General features: G+C 50.6%; 1 protein-coding gene across 1 annotated transcript; it reads left to right on the top strand.

Moving 5' to 3' along the window:
* Positions 1–4,136: 4,136 nt before the first annotated feature.
* LOC106863504 (uncharacterized) lies at positions 4,137–14,879 on the top strand. The gene is made up of 10 exons (XM_088180639.1): positions 4,137–4,673; positions 5,930–6,147; positions 6,840–6,900; positions 7,489–7,584; positions 7,898–8,062; positions 8,146–8,271; positions 8,673–8,893; positions 9,083–9,111; positions 9,682–10,398; positions 10,438–14,879. The coding sequence occupies exons 1-10, from the start codon at positions 4,137–4,139 to the stop codon at positions 14,877–14,879; spliced, it is 6,612 nt and encodes a 2,203-aa protein (XP_088036765.1).
* Positions 14,880–15,307: the final 428 nt, after the last annotated feature.

The following is a 15,307-nucleotide window of genomic DNA, read 5'->3' as shown; positions in this document are numbered from 1 at the left end:
TCTGGAGCATCCAGCACTGCCCCTTCCCCTCCCTCCACTCCCTGCCCTGGATCCTGCCAATTCCAATGGAGTATTTCCATAAGACACTGCTCTTCAATAACGGCAAAATAAGATATCCCCCCACCAAAATCATTCCCAGCCACCTGAGCTCTGTCTGTCTGCACAGGACAAATCCCTCCCATTTAGGGCCTTCTCAGACCCCCTCAGTTACAGTTTTCTCACCAGGAAGCTTCACTATTTACCACAAAGTGTTGAGAATTAATGGAATTCTAAAAATTTCCTGATAGAGAGATGTTTTCCTGTGGTTTAATAGCAACTTCCCGTCTCACCCAGCTCTAGGTCTGTGTGGGGGAAATTCCATCTGATCTCCCTGTCCGCTAAATGATGGATGTGGGATCCACTTTCAAATATCTGTATCGTTAGGACAATATATTCTTACAGCTGGGAAATCTCAGGCTTAAAATGGGATAAACTTTGGGAGAGTACCAATGTTTCATCTCTTGTTCTGCAAAAACCACAAGGTTTCTGCCATTTCTCTCCTTTCTTTCTTTTCTTTTCTCCAAGTCCTGGCTGCCTTCGCTGACCACAGGGAGAAGTTGTGGTTACTCCAGGGAAGGAGGGGGGGAGAAAAGGAAAGTCTGTGGGCCAAAGGCATTTTTATGAGTGTGTCTGTGTAATCCCAGCCCCAGTTCCAAGTGACTGAGAGCCCTAATTATGCAGGAACTTTGGCAGCTAGAGATCAAGATATCTCTCTCAGTGCTCATTTATCTCCTTCACCGGGGTTGTCATTAGATTTAAATACTGTGTTTCTTCATGTGCTACTCTATGGCTCTGGCAGTACTTCTTGAATAGTCAGAAGTGCATTGATATCCCTGCTTATTCACTCTGTTCTGCCAGTGGGGCTTGTAAGGATCCTTCATTTATATTTACAATCTGTCTTTTCGAGACACCCTCAGGATTTTAGTAATTTTAGATTTTGCATTTTCTGCAGTTCATTTTTCCCCCCTTTTTTAAACTTCTTTTTATTTCTATTTTCTAAAGAGTTTATGGCTGCCTCATCTCAGAAGATGCATAAGGACAAATTGGATGGGGCTTGGAGAGACCTGGTCTGGTGGAAGGAGACCCTGAAGTCCCTTCCAGTGCCTAAAGGGGCTCCAGGAAAGCTGGAGAGGGACTTGGAACAAGAGCTTCGAGAGAAAAGACAAAGGGGAATGACTTCCCACTTCTAGAGGGCAGGGATAGATGCAATAGTCGGAAGAAATTCCTCCCAGAGAGGGTAGTGAGGCCCTGGAATGGATTTCTCAGGGGATGGTCCATTCCTGGAAGTGTCCAAGGCCAGGATAGAGATTGGAGCATCCTGAGATAGTGGAAGTTGTTTCTGCCCATGGCAGGAATGGGATGATCTTTAAGGTCCCTGCCAACCCAGACCATTCCATGACCTTATTTTGAGCTGATTTAGATGATGCTGTGGGAATGTTGAGGAGTTTCCTTGAGTATCAGCCTGAGAACTGGGATTTATTAGTCCCATTTAGGGTTTGAGTTGAAGGTGGACAGAGGTGGATGAGGGTGGTGGAGTTTGGCAGGTTCCTGGCCCAGTTGTGCTCAAATAGCTCCAGTTTGGGTCTGTCTCTAAATTTCTGGATGTTTCCAACATGTCCATCCTGGTGCTCTTCTGGTTCCCTCATTGTCCACAAAGTCACATTCATGTCACTGTCTCAGAGACTTTTACAGGTGGGAGGAACTTCCCCACCTTCCCTTCCTGTCCCAGGGACTGCTTTGGATGGGCAGAACAACACGAGGGCCCTCAGTCCCTGCTCCAACAGCTGCACAAGTGGCCCAGGCAGGCAGTTTTAATGGATCAAGGTTTGGGATGCAATTTAAATTTATCCTTAAAATCCCCAGACAAAGAGTCAGGTTGATCCTGTGGTTGTAACACCCTGGTGCCATGAAAATCCATTTCCCTGGCAAGGATGATGGATGAACCTGTGATCCCTTTGTCTCAGCCATGTCAGAAAGAGGAAGGAATGACAGGAAGTTCCCCCTTCATCCGCAGGATGCGTGGACATCTCTTGGGATGCATCTCTGTTTCTGGAGCCAGCTTGACAGGTCCAGGTGTGGTTGGGATGTGCTGCCAAGGCTGATCCAGTGCCAGCTCTGATCACAACAGCTGCCCACGCTCCGGATTACGGCACGTGGGGTGGGATGGCTGCTCTCCTCACTCTGGCTCTGGGCTCCAGCTGATGGAAAGCTCAGAGTTCATGCCTGGCTCGCTTCAGCTGCTGCACATGGCAGGATTTTGGGATGGACACCTCTCTTACTGGTAGCACAGAGAGCTGTGGCTGCTCTCTTTCTGGGGTCACACTTCCTTCCATGATCCACAGCGATTACCTGGAGTATTGCCCAGTGCAGCTCCAGAATGAGGCACTCGCAAAGTGGGAAGAGCAGGGGTGGAGAGGGGAACCTCACTGGAGCCAGCACCAGCCCTTCAAAATCATAGAACCATTTAAGTTGGGATCATCAAGTCCAATGATTCCCTTGGCACTGCCAAGGCCACCATAGATTGTGTCCCCAAATGCCACATCCACACATTTCTTGGACACTTCCAGGGATGGGGACTCCACCCCTGCCCTGGGCAGCTGTGCCAGCACTGGACAACCCTTTCCAGGAAGGAATTTCCCCAATTTCCAACCTAAACCTGGCATAATTTGAGGCCATTTCCTCTCATTCTGTCATTCATAACCTGGGACAAGAGTCAGACCCCCATCCGGCTCCAATCTTTCCAGTCTCCTTCAGAAATTCCCTCCCCTATCCCCTGCTTTTAAAACCTGGTAATTGCACCATTTTTTAATGTTCACCATAATTAATACCTGCAGGAGACAGAATTCTTAATCCAAGCCAGATTTTTATACAGGTTTATAAAAAGGGGGAAATCGGCTGGAAATCTGGTTGAATTTCTTCAGGAGATGTAGATAATGAGTAAAATTTAATTACAAAATTATCACAGAAGGGAGGTCTGAGATACCAGTTTGGCTGTTCCTGGTATAAGGTGAGGTAGGGATTTTGGTAGGCAAAAGCAGATTTCTCAGCTGTTTTTCTGGAAAACACTGTATTTCCAGATGAGAAAAGTCTTGCTGAGCATCCGAAGTCTTATCCACCTTGAGATAGTCCAGCTGTTTTAATAACATCTCTAGCTGTTATGACCTCTAGCTACAAACCCCTAATTTAGGGAATTTATGAGGTACATTCCAAATGGAGGCAGGATTGCATCGCTCTGACCACAGAACCTCTGTGTAACTGATGCATTCTCAGCCTGGCTTCATCCAGCTCCTTTGGGAGGAAGAGGATCCTGCCAGGTGAAGTCCAGCTCCTCCTAAAGTCATGTAAAGGACAAAGAGGAGGTTCTTTCCATGGGGAAGTGGTTCCAGAGGTGGTTTTGGAGGAACCACATCTCTGTGACTTCTCGAGAAATTAATCCAGGCTGGAGCCTCCAAGTGGTGCTGTCAGCAGTAGGGTTTGGCTCTCAAACGCTTTTCCAGATGTCCACGGCCACTGAACGTTGTAAAGATGGGGTCTGGCACAGAGGTGGGGAGGGGATGGATCCTCCCCGTAAGAAGTAAAAGCTGCTCCTGGGATATTCTGTGAATGAGACAAGAACAGGAATGGCAAGCAAAGGGTTCAGTAGGTGCTCCTGGTGATGTGGTGAAGGGAGGTCAGACACCTCCAAGGACCATCAAGATCTTGTGCCCCTTGAAATACCAAAAGAGGTGGGGGAATATGGGAGAGAACGAGCTGTGGGGATGAGCAGGGATAACCGTAATTAAGGATGGAGGCTAATGAGATAAGGAGATCTGTCAGCAAAGCTCATGAGTCAGGCAGGATTTGGGGAATTTCACAACTACCCCACTGGGGTTGGTGTTTATCTGACCTCTCTGGGCAGCCATTAATTGCTGCCTGATGAACCAAACCCAATAACAACATTAGAGACCTGCTAATTACCACGGAATGGAGACGAGCTCCTCCAGAACGTATAAAGGAGAACTTCCATACTCCTTCAGAGTAGCAGAGGATCCTTCATTCTCATTTCTCCTCCTGTTTCACCACCTTCTTCACCGGCTCTCCCACCTGGAAGTGCTGCCATGAGACGATATTACTCCAGATACGGGGACGGGAGCTTCAGTTCTTCTTCTGCTCACTGTGGGACCTTGGGTGGTGGAGACAGGAGATTTGGAGGGTTTGGGCATGGGTATGGCAGCAGGAGCCTCCACAACCTTGGAGGGTTCAGGAATGTCTATACTGGTGCAGGCTATGGAGGAGAAGGAGTAAGATATGGAAGATGCCTTGGGTTTGGTGGCTGGATACAACCTGAGAGGGGCTTTGGTGGAAGAGGATATTTCGTAGGAGGTTTTCAAAGTGGTGAATCAGGGCTTAGGGGCATCTACAGAGGAGGTTCAGGCAGGGAGGTGCTCAGAGGAGGCCTTGGAGTAGGGGAACAAGGGGCTGAACAGGGATTGGGACAGCCTGGAGTTCTCCAAGGCATTGAGGAGGTCCATGTCAACACCAACCTGCTGAGGCCAATACAGCTCCAAGTGGACCCTGAGTTTCAGCGAGTGTGCTCAGATGAGAAGGAGCAGATCAAAGCTCTCAACAACAAATTTGCATCATTCATTGAGAAGGTGAGTCCTGGTCTCTGTGCTGTTATCTGGGAAGGGGGAGGTATAAGGTAGGTGTGAGTCACAGGGTTCCATTTGTGTTCCATTTTCTGCCCCCCCAAAATCTCAGCATTGGCTGAATTCCCACAGGCTGCTGTGAAGCTCACAATGGATCACTGCGAATGCTGCTGTGTGAATCACTGTTTGCCTTGGGATAAAGATTTTGGAGTTGTCTTTTGTGGCAGGACAATAAACTGCCAGGATGTCACTGGCACATTGACTCACTTGTCTTTTGAGGAAAGGGAGTTCTGGGAATATATATTCCTATATTCTGGTACCTGGAGATTGCTGATGCCAGCAGGAAAAATGGGTGATGGATTTGGACATCTTGATGTGTTAGTATTTTTTCTCAAGCAAAGCCAAACCTTGCAAGAACAGACTGTTTTAATACCTCTTACTGCAGGGGTTTGCAGTTGCCAGAAATTGCAAGTGAATTTAATTTTTCTGAACTATTAAACAAATCACTTCTTGGTTTGGAAGCCCTGCCCTCTACTAGGTGGTCCATCTTCAGCTCTTTCATGACTTTCCATCTCTCCAGTTTTGTCTTCTCTTCTGCTTCTACTTAAACCAGCCACAAAAGCTCTTCCACCGTGGTGGTATCTGGGAGATGTCTCTGTCTCTGTGTCTCTCTGTTACATGTGAAGACTTCAAGCTTTCCTGTTTCATCAGACAGGAGATATTAGTTACACTGAGGAGATTTCTGATTCTATTGTGCTGAAAAAGATGTGTGTCTGTGACTCTTCTTTCCTTCCTAAACTTTTGGGTGTCCAGATTATCACCTGGTCAGTATTATAGAAATTGTGGAGTGATTTGGGTTGGAAGGGACATTAAAGCTCATCCAGTTCCTGCCATGGGCAGGCACAACTTCTACTAGACCACTCTGCTCCATGGACTATCCAACCTAGTCTTGGACATTTCCAGGAATGGAACATCCCCTGGGAAATCCATTCCAGGGCCTCACCACCCTCTCTGGGAGGAATTTCTTCCCAATATTGCATCTATCCCTGGCGTCTGCAGTGGGAAGCCATTCCCTGTGTCCTGTCCCTCCATCCCTTGTTCCCAGTCCGTCTCCAGCTCTCCTGGAGCCCCTTTAGGCACTAGAAGGGCCTCCAAGGTCTCCTTTCCCTTTTTCTCTTCAGGTGAACACTTCCAGCTCTCCCAGCCTGTCTCCATGGCAGAGATGCCAACTGGAGACATGCTGTCCCTTCTTTCTCTTCCAGGTTCAATGTCTGGAGCGCCAGAATCAGGCACTCTTGGCCAAGTGGGAACTTCTGCAGCAGCAAAGCTCTGGCCCCGAGGAGAGCAGGAACATCAATAACTTCTTCCAGTCCTATGTCACCAACCTACAGCGGCAGCTCGAGACGCTCCAGAGCCAGAAGGAGCAGCTGGATCCCGAAGCCTACAACATGCTCCAGCTTGTTGAGGATTATAAAAACAGGTGAATAGTCACAAATCTAGGACAACAAGTGTCAGGATTTACCCAGGTGATGCTCATTGTGCCCTTGGATGGTAAAGCTCAGCTTTGCATCTGCAGGAGTTTGGAGTTTCTTAGCATTGCTCTGCTGCAGGTGCATTACAGGTCTTGACTTTGATGCTGGAAGAGTTTGGTAAGGGTTGAACTCCCAAAAATGAGAGGAAAACCAAAGTTTGTGATGATGTCTCCCATCCTTTTTCCTTTCCAGACTCCTCCTCATCTTTCTCCCACCTAGCAGTGAGTGACCCAGGATTCCACTTGTGGGGCCCTGGTGGGGAGGGACAGAGCTGAGCTTGGGGTCAAGTTGGGAAGAGTTGTCACCTTTTCTGGCTTAGATAATTTATGTCCAGCCACAGTTCTGAAAATGGAAAGTTTAGTTCAGAATTACTAAATTTAGGACCGATCTGTAGTGACCCCATTTTTTGGGCTGCTTTAGTGCCTCTTTTTGCAGAGGGTTTGCACTTGCCAGAAATTGCAGTTAAAGTAAAATGAAAACTCAACACACTCAGTCTTTGGGTGATTCTGTTGTTTACTGGTCCACTTGACTTAAAAATTAAGATCAATAATTAAAGATAATGGATAGATTAATTAAACATATTAATTAATAATAGATAATAGATAATATAGATCATAATCTATCTCTTTCTGCCCCCCAGATTCGAGGATGAGATCAACAAACGCACCTCCAAGGAGGAGGAGTTTGTGGAGCTTAAAAAGGTGAATTAACCTGAGACCCTGAGCAAAATCAAAGCCTTGGAAATAAAACAATATCTGTGTGGTTGCCAAGGTTGTCAAAAGCTGAAGTTCTTGCTGAGCTTTGTCTAATTTTAACCAAAATAACAGAAAACCAGAAGAAGAGTGAAGAAGGATTATTTCCTCTAGAGAATGAATTGGTCCTTTGTAGGACAAATACCTAAAAAGTACACGTTTTTCCTTATTCACTCAATCCAGGTGGAATATCGTTATTATGTTAAGTAATGTCTGTAGATGGCTTAGAAAAATGAAACTATCTGTGAAGAGAAAATGTAGGCAACTTTTTACTAGAAGTATGAATAAAAATGGTGCTTTCCCATTTCTCATGTTCCACAGGAACAGATTTATTGCTGAAGTTGTGGTACTCATTTCCCAGCCATTTTTTTTCACCTTAAATGCTTTCTCTTTGTTCCCATTGCTTTTCAAATGAAGTCTGAGATCTCTAGGCTATTATTTGATCCCAGGAATGAAGGCTTTATGGAAATACTGCAAGAATTGCACTTCAGTGGAGCATTTGAATCAACAAAATGTTTTTTGGTTTTTTTTTTAAAGGAACTGGATAGTGCCTACATGGGAAAAATGGAGTTTGATGTTAGAGTGGATATCCTGAAGCAGGAGCTGGAGTTCCTCCGGTGTTTATACGAAGCTGTGAGTGATTAAAATCTTACCCTCAGGTCTTGAAGGACACGCCTTCTGGAGCTCTACAGAAATTTTGCTTGGGTGGGATTCTTTGGCTTGGAGAATTAATTATCCTTGGCCTTTTGTGAATGAAGAGGGGCCTGGTGTGTCCCAAAGGCTGGAAGACCTTGAAAATTACAAGTGGTGGGAGTATAGTGGTACTTGGGGCCTGCTGGTGGAGAAATTCCAGTGGGAAATTTGCCACAAGGTCCTATTTTTTCCTCATAGAGACCTGGACTGACCACAAAGACTGCTAAAATCCCTAACCTGGTTTTCCATGCAGGAGCTGTCCCAGCTGCAAACGGTTGTTGGGAACACTGATGTTATTCTGTCCATGGACAACCACAGGGACCTGAACATGGATGGAATCATCGAGGAGGTCAGGCAGGAATATGAGGGGTTGGCCCACAGGAGCACAGCTGAAGTGGATGCCATGTACCGGGGCAGGGTGAGTGGACACCAGGAAAACAGGAACACAAATCTGGTCCTTGGAAAAGAAACCAAAAATGTGTTGTGTCTTCTTCCCATCAGTACCAGGACCTGCAGAACATGTGGGTGAATCAACGAGAGCAGCTGAGGAACAGTCACCAGGAAATCCAGGAACTTGCCAGGCAGATCCAAAGACTCCAACCAGAAATAGAAATTGCAAGGAAAAGGGTAAAGCTGATACTTTCCAGCAGGACTAAATGGTTTAAGCCCCTTTTCCATGGGATCTCAGTGCAGAATATGGCAGGAAGTCATTTGGAGGCAAACCTGGGGATGAAATTCTCTCTTCCAAATGAAGCAGATTTATATTTATGGGATCTATATTGGGGTTTAATTGTGTTAATTTACCCAGTCTAATGCATTTTTGTTGTTCTGTCATTGAGGAAAGCCTTTTGATTTCCAAGGAATGACAGAATGTGAAAATTATGGGATTTGGGGGTTTTCCTGTCCTGGGATAGGAGTTGGCCTCAATGATTCCTGTGGCTCCCTCCTGACTATAGATATATATGATTCTATTATAAAATCCTCCCCACAGATGGGACATGGTCACATTCCCTTTGTTCCCTCTGCAGAATTCCAGCCTCCAGGACTCCATCAAAGATGCTGAGCACCGTGGGAGTTCGGCCATTAGGGACGGCCAGGAAAAGCTGCAGGAGCTGGAAAACGCTCTCCAACAAGCCAAGGATGACCTTTCTCAGCTTGTCCACGATTACCAGGAGCTCCTGAACGCGAAGCTGGGCCTGGACATTGAGATTGCCATGTATCGATCACTCCTTGAGGAGGAGGAGAACAGGTGGGGGCAAAATCCACCCTGGGTGAAACACCCAGAGAAAGCAAGTGTGCATGGATCTGTCACTGGGATCTCTGGGATGGACTGGGCCTGGGAGGAGTCACCTTTCTGCAGATCATTGATAAAGCCTAACCTGAATTTTAATTCTGAGTCTATTGACTGCTTTACCTCAATATCGCTTTTCCACCACAGGATCCAGGAAGGATCACCGGCCACAATCTGTGAGTATCTCAAAGATTTTCTCAGGGTTTTTTAAAGAAAACTTCCTACTTTGTGGTCTTGACACCATTGGAACAAACTATCCCAGTTCCCATTTAATTCAGGAAAGGATGCAAAGGGGAGTTTGTGAACATACATTAATGTACATTAATGTAACAACTGGCTTTAGAATTCTTGGCTAATTCCTAGTAAATATGGGGGAAATGAGAAACACTGCATTTAACTCATAGGTCTGTTTGATGCAGGGCAGAAAGGAAGGAAATAAAAACTAGTCCTAAATGTTATGGAAAAGTTGAGGAGCTGAAGGAGAGAGGAATGCAGTTTTGGCCTTTGTAAGGGATGGATTGCATTAAGTACTCATGGATGGAATAAATTACGTTTTTTAAAAAGCTAAAAAACCCAGAAAAATTAGAAAATATTCCATAGGTTAATCGCTACTAAGGGAGATTCTGGTTGCCTCTTAAAGAAAATTCCATGACCACCCAGGTTGGAAGGATGATGCTAAAACCAGCCTTGCTCCGAATTCTTTGGGGCAAAAAGAATAAATAGAATGTAATTACCATTTCTTGCAGGTGTCATTGACCACAATGCCGGAGCTCCTGGAGTCTTTGGACGCATAAAAATTGTGAAGGGGAGAATGTGCTCTGATAGTACAAGTGGGAACATAATAAAAGGGCCAGTCTCAGGAGGGGGAAAAGGTGGAAGCTCTGGAGGGTGGGGGTCCAGCTCTGGTGGTGGTGGGTCGATGTCTGGAGGAGGAAAAGGCTCAGGATCTGGAGGAGGAGGAAGCTCTGGCAGTGGAGGCTCCATCTGTGGAGGAGGAGGAAGCTCTGGTGGAGGAGGCTCCATGTCCAAAGGCAGCAGCAGCTCTGGAGGGTGGGGGTCCAGCTCTGGTGGTGGTGGGTCGATGTCTGGAGGAGGAAAAGGCTCAGGATCTGGAGGAGGAGGAAGCTCTGGCAGTGGAGGCTCCATCTGTGGAGGAGGAGGAAGCTCTGGTGGAGGAGGCTCCATGTCCAAAGGCAGCAGCAGCTCTGGAGGGTGGGGGTCCAGCTCTGGTGGTGGTGGATCGATGTCTGGAGGAGGAAAAGGCTCAGGATCTGGAGGAGGAGGAAGCTCTGGCAGTGGAGGCTCCATCTGTGGAGGAGGAGGAAGCTCTGGTGGAGGAGGCTCCATGTCCAAAGGCAGCAGCAGCTCTGGAGGGTGGGGGTCCAGCTCTGGTGGTGGTGGATCGATGTCTGGAGGTGGGAAAGGCTCAGGATCTGGAGGAGGAGGAAGCTCTGGCAGTGGAGGCTCCATCTGTGGAGGAGGAGGAAGCTCTGGTGGAGGAGGCTCCATGTCCAAAGGCAGCAGCAGCTCTGGAGGGTGGGGGTCCAGCTCTGGTGGTGGTGGGTCGATGTCTGGAGGTGGGAAAGGCTCAGGATCTGGAGGAGGAGGAAGCTCTGGCAGTGGAGGCTCCATCTGTGGAGGAGGAGGAAGCTCTGGTGGAGGAGGCTCCATGTCCAAAGGCAGCAGCAGCTCTGGAGGGTGGGGGTCCAGCTCTGGTGGTGGTGGGTCGATGTCTGGAGGAGGAAAAGGCTCAGGATCTGGAGGAGGAGGAAGCTCTGGCAGTGGAGGCTCCATCTGTGGAGGAGGAGGAAGCTCTGGTGGAGGAGGCTCCATGTCCAAAGGCAGCAGCAGCTCTGGAGGGTGGGGGTCCAGCTCTGGTGGTGGTGGGTCGATGTCTGGAGGAGGAAAAGGCTCAGGATCTGGAGGAGGAGGAAGCTCTGGCAGTGGAGGCTCCATCTGTGGAGGAGGAGGAAGCTCTGGTGGAGGAGGCTCCATGTCCAAAGGCAGCAGCAGCTCTGGAGGGTGGGGGTCCAGCTCTGGTGGTGGTGGGTCGATGTCTGGAGGAGGAAAAGGCTCAGGATCTGGAGGAGGAGGAAGCTCTGGCAGTGGAGGCTCCATCTGTGGAGGAGGAGGAAGCTCTGGTGGAGGAGGCTCCATGTCCAAAGGCAGCAGCAGCTCTGGAGGGTGGGGGTCCAGCTCTGGTGGTGGTGGGTCCATTTCTGGAGGAGGAAAAGGCTCAGGATCTGGAGGAGGAAGAAGCTCTGGCAGTGGAGGCTCCATCTGTGGAGGAGGAGGAAGCTCTGGTGGAGGAGGCTCCATGTCCAAAGGCAGCAGCAGCTCTGGAGGGTGGGGGTCCAGCTCTGGTGGTGGTGGGTCCATTTCTGGAGGAGGAAAAGGCTCAGGATCTGGAGGAGGAGGAAGCTCTGGCAGTGGAGGCTCCATCTGTGGAGGAGGAGGAAGCTCTGGTGGAGGAGGCTCCATGTCCAAAGGCAGCAGCAGCTCTGGAGGGTGGGGGTCCAGCTCTGGTGGTGGTGGGTCGATGTCTGGAGGAGGAAAAGGCTCAGGATCTGGAGGAGGAGGAAGCTCTGGCAGTGGAGGCTCCATCTGTGGAGGAGGAGGAAGCTCTGGTGGAGGAGGCTCCATGTCCAAAGGCAGCAGCAGCTCTGGAGGGTGGGGGTCCAGCTCTGGTGGTGGTGGGTCGATGTCTGGAGGAGGAAAAGGCTCAGGATCTGGAGGAGGAGGAAGCTCTGGCAGTGGAGGCTCCATCTGTGGAGGAGGAGGAAGCTCTGGTGGAGGAGGCTCCATGTCCAAAGGCAGCAGCAGCTCTGGAGGGTGGGGGTCCAGCTCTGGTGGTGGTGGATCGATGTCTGGAGGTGGGAAAGGCTCAGGATCTGGAGGGGGTGGATCCAGTTCAGGTAGCGGAGGCTCCATGTCCAAGGGCAGTGGTAGCTCTGGACGTAGAGGATCCAGCTCTGGTGGAGGTGGCTCCAGTTGTGGAGGAGGGAAAGGATCAGGATATGGGGGAGGTATTTCAGGCAGTGGAGGCTCCATGTCTGGAGGTGGCCAGAGCTCTGGTGGTTATGGATCCAGCTCTGGCAGTGGCAGATGCAGTCCCCAAAGTGGAGGGATGAGCTCCGGTGGTGGAAGCAGCTCTGGCAGGAGAGGCTCCATGTCTGGAGGTGGAGGACAGGGAAGTTCATGTCATGGAGGCTCCATGTCTGGAGGGGGAGGACAGGGAAGTTCATGTCATGGTGGCTCCATGTCTGGAGGTGGCCAGAGCTCTGGTGGTTATGGATCCAGCTCTGGGAGATGTAGCCCCCAAAGTGGGGGGATGAGCTCTGGAGGGTGGAGTGGCTCTGGCAGGAGAGGCTCCATGTCAGGAGGTGGAGGACAGGGAAGTTCATGTCATGGAGGCTCCATGTCTGGAGGTGGCCAGAGCTCTGGTGGTTATGGATCCAGCTCTGGGAGATGTAGCCCCCAAAGTGGGGGGATGAGCTCTGGAGGGTGGAGTGGCTCTGGCAGGAGAGGCTCCATCTCTGGAGGAGGAGGAAGCTCAGGTCACGGAGGATCCAGTTATGGCAGTGGTGGCTCCATCTGTGGGGGAGAAGGAGGCTCAGGGTATGGAGGGAGCTCAGGGTATGGAGGGAGCTCAGGCAGGAGAGGATCAATCTCTGGAGGTGGAATAGGAGGAAGCTCAGGTCACGGAGGATCCAGTTATGGCAGTGGTGGCTCCATCTGTGGAGGAGAAGGAGGCTCCGGGTATGAAGGAGGCTCAGTGTATGGAGGAAGCTCCAGCAGGAGAGGCTCCATCTCTGGTGGTGGAGGAAGCTCAGGTCATGGAGGATCCAGTTATGGCAGTGGTGGCTCCATCTGTGGAGGAGAAGGAGGCTCAGGGTATGGAGGGAGCTCAGGATATGGAGGTGGCTCTGGCAGGAGAGATTCCATCTCTGGAGGTGGTCACAGCTCTGGAGGGTTGGGATCAGGCTCTGGTGGTGGTGGGAGCAGTTCTGGAGGAGGAATCAGCTCTGGGTATGGAGGAAGCTCAGGCAGTGGAGGATTAGGCTCTGGTGGGTGCATTGGTGGAGGAGAAGGAGGCTCCGGTTATGGAGGGAGTTCTGGGAGGAGAGGGTCCATATCTGGAGGTGGTCCCAGCTCTGGTGGATATGGATCTGGCAGTGGCAGATGCAGCCCCCACAGTGGGGGCATGAGCTCTGGAGGTTGGAGCAGTTCTGGCAGGAGAGGCTCCATCTCTGGTGGTGGAGGAAGCTCAGGTCATGGAGGATCCAGTTATGGCAGTGGTGGCTCCATCTGTGGAGGAGAAGGAGGCTCCGGGTATGGAGGAGGGTTTGGATATGGGGGGAGCTCAGGATATGGAGGTGGCTCTGGCAGGAGAGGCTCCATCTCTGGAGGTGGTCACAGCTCTGGAGGTTTGGGATCAGGCTCTGGTGGTGGTGGGAGCAGTTCTGGAGAAGGAATCAGCTCTGGGTATGGAGGAAGCTCAGGCAGTGGAGGATCAAGCTCTGGGTGCATTGGTGGAGGAGAAGGGGGTTCAGGGTATGGAGGAAGCTCCAGCAGGAGAGGCTCCATCTCTGGAGGAGGAGGAAGCTCAGGTCACGGAGGATCCAGTTATGGCAGTGGTGGCTCCATCTGTGGAGGAGAAGGAGGCTCCGGGTATGAAGGAGGCTCAGTGTATGGAGGAAGCTCCAGCAGGAGAGGCTCCATCTCTGGAGGAGGAGGAAGCTCAGGTCATGGAGGATCCAGTTATGGCAGTGGTGGCTCCATCTGTGGGGGAGAAGGAGGCTCAGGGTATGGAGGGAGCTCAGGATATGGAGGTGGCTCTGGCAGGAGAGGCTCCATCTCTGGAGGTGGTCACAGCTCTGGAGGGTTGGGATCAGGCTCTGGTGGTGGTGGGAGCAGTTCTGGAGGAGGAATCAGCTCTGGGTATGGAGGAAGCTCAGGCAGTGGAGGATTAGGCTCTGGTGGGTGCATTGGTGGAGGAGAAGGAGGCTCCGGTTATGGAGGGAGTTCTGGGAGGAGAGGGTCCATATCTGGAGGTGGTCCCAGCTCTGGTGGATATGGATCTGGCAGTGGCAGATGCAGCCCCCACAGTGGGGGCATGAGCTCTGGAGGTTGGAGCAGTTCTGGCAGGAGAGGCTCCATCTCTGGTGGTGGAGGAAGCTCAGGTCATGGAGGATCCAGTTATGGCAGTGGTGGCTCCATCTGTGGAGGAGAAGGAGGCTCAGGGTATGGAGGAGGGTTTGGATATGGGGGGAGCTCAGGATATGGAGGTGGCTCTGGCAGGAGAGGCTCCATCTCTGGAGGTGGTCACAGCTCTGGAGGGTTGGGATCAGGCTCTGGTGGTGGTGGGAGCAGTTCTGGAGAAGGAATCAGCTCTGGGTATGGAGGAAGCTCAGGCAGTGGAGGATTAGGCTCTGGTGGGTGCATTGGTGGAGGAGAAGGAGGTTCAGGGTATGGAGGGAGCTCTGGCAGGAGAGGGTCCATATCTGGAGGTGGAGGAAGCTCAGGTCATGGAGGATCCAGTTATGGCACTGGTGGGTGCATTGGTTGGGGAGAAGGAGGCTCAGGGTGTGGAGGAGGGTCTGGATATGGGGGAGGTTCTGGATATGGGGGAAGCTCAGGGTATGGAGAAGGAAGCTCAGGCAGGAGAGGATCAATCTCTGGAGGAGGAGGAAGCTCCATCTCCAGAGTTTGGGGATCGAGCTCTGCTGGCACCTGCAGCCCTGGCAGGGTGGGGGAAGGAGGTTGGGATTGCTCTGGAGGGGACAGTTATTATGGAGGAGAGACCTGTGGAGACGGGACACCCAGCTGCAGAGAAGAGACTGAGGAATGCAGATCAGGAGGAGGATGGTCTTCTCGAAGCCCAGGTTACTGGTCTGCCTATGGAAGTGCCTCAGGTTCCTCTGGAGATGCTGCCCACAAGTAAACTTGGATGCAAAATCTCACCAGTGGAACGGGATGAAGCTGTTCCCTCATTATCGGGGGCAATGGGACTTTCCCGCTGTCACCACTGGTCTGGACAGGCTGTGCACCATCCTGAGCTCTCCCCGCACAACCATCCCTGGACTCTCCATCCCGCTCCTCTGCTGGATGCTGATATTGTGACGGTGTGCCTTCCGTGGGCTATCTCAGAACTTTTAATCTCTGGCTGTCTGAAACCTTTACCTTTGGCAACTAAAAGCTTGAAACCCTGTCTGGTGTGTTTGTTGTGGTCTGGGGGAGGGCAGAACTCTGATGTCTCTGATGAGAGGTTTGATATAACTTTCCATATAAATGAATTAATGGAAATCTGATCCAGGCAAAAGCTCCTGGGAAAAGTGAAAAAGTGGAAGAACGTGGCTGGAAAAGAATGAC

Source organism: Sturnus vulgaris, chromosome 30 (assembly GCF_052056855.1).
Source record: "Sturnus vulgaris isolate bStuVul1 chromosome 30, bStuVul1.hap1, whole genome shotgun sequence".
In the NCBI taxonomy this organism is placed as follows: Eukaryota; Metazoa; Chordata; class Aves; order Passeriformes; family Sturnidae; genus Sturnus; species Sturnus vulgaris.
This window is presented reverse-complemented; position numbering and strand designations above follow the sequence as displayed.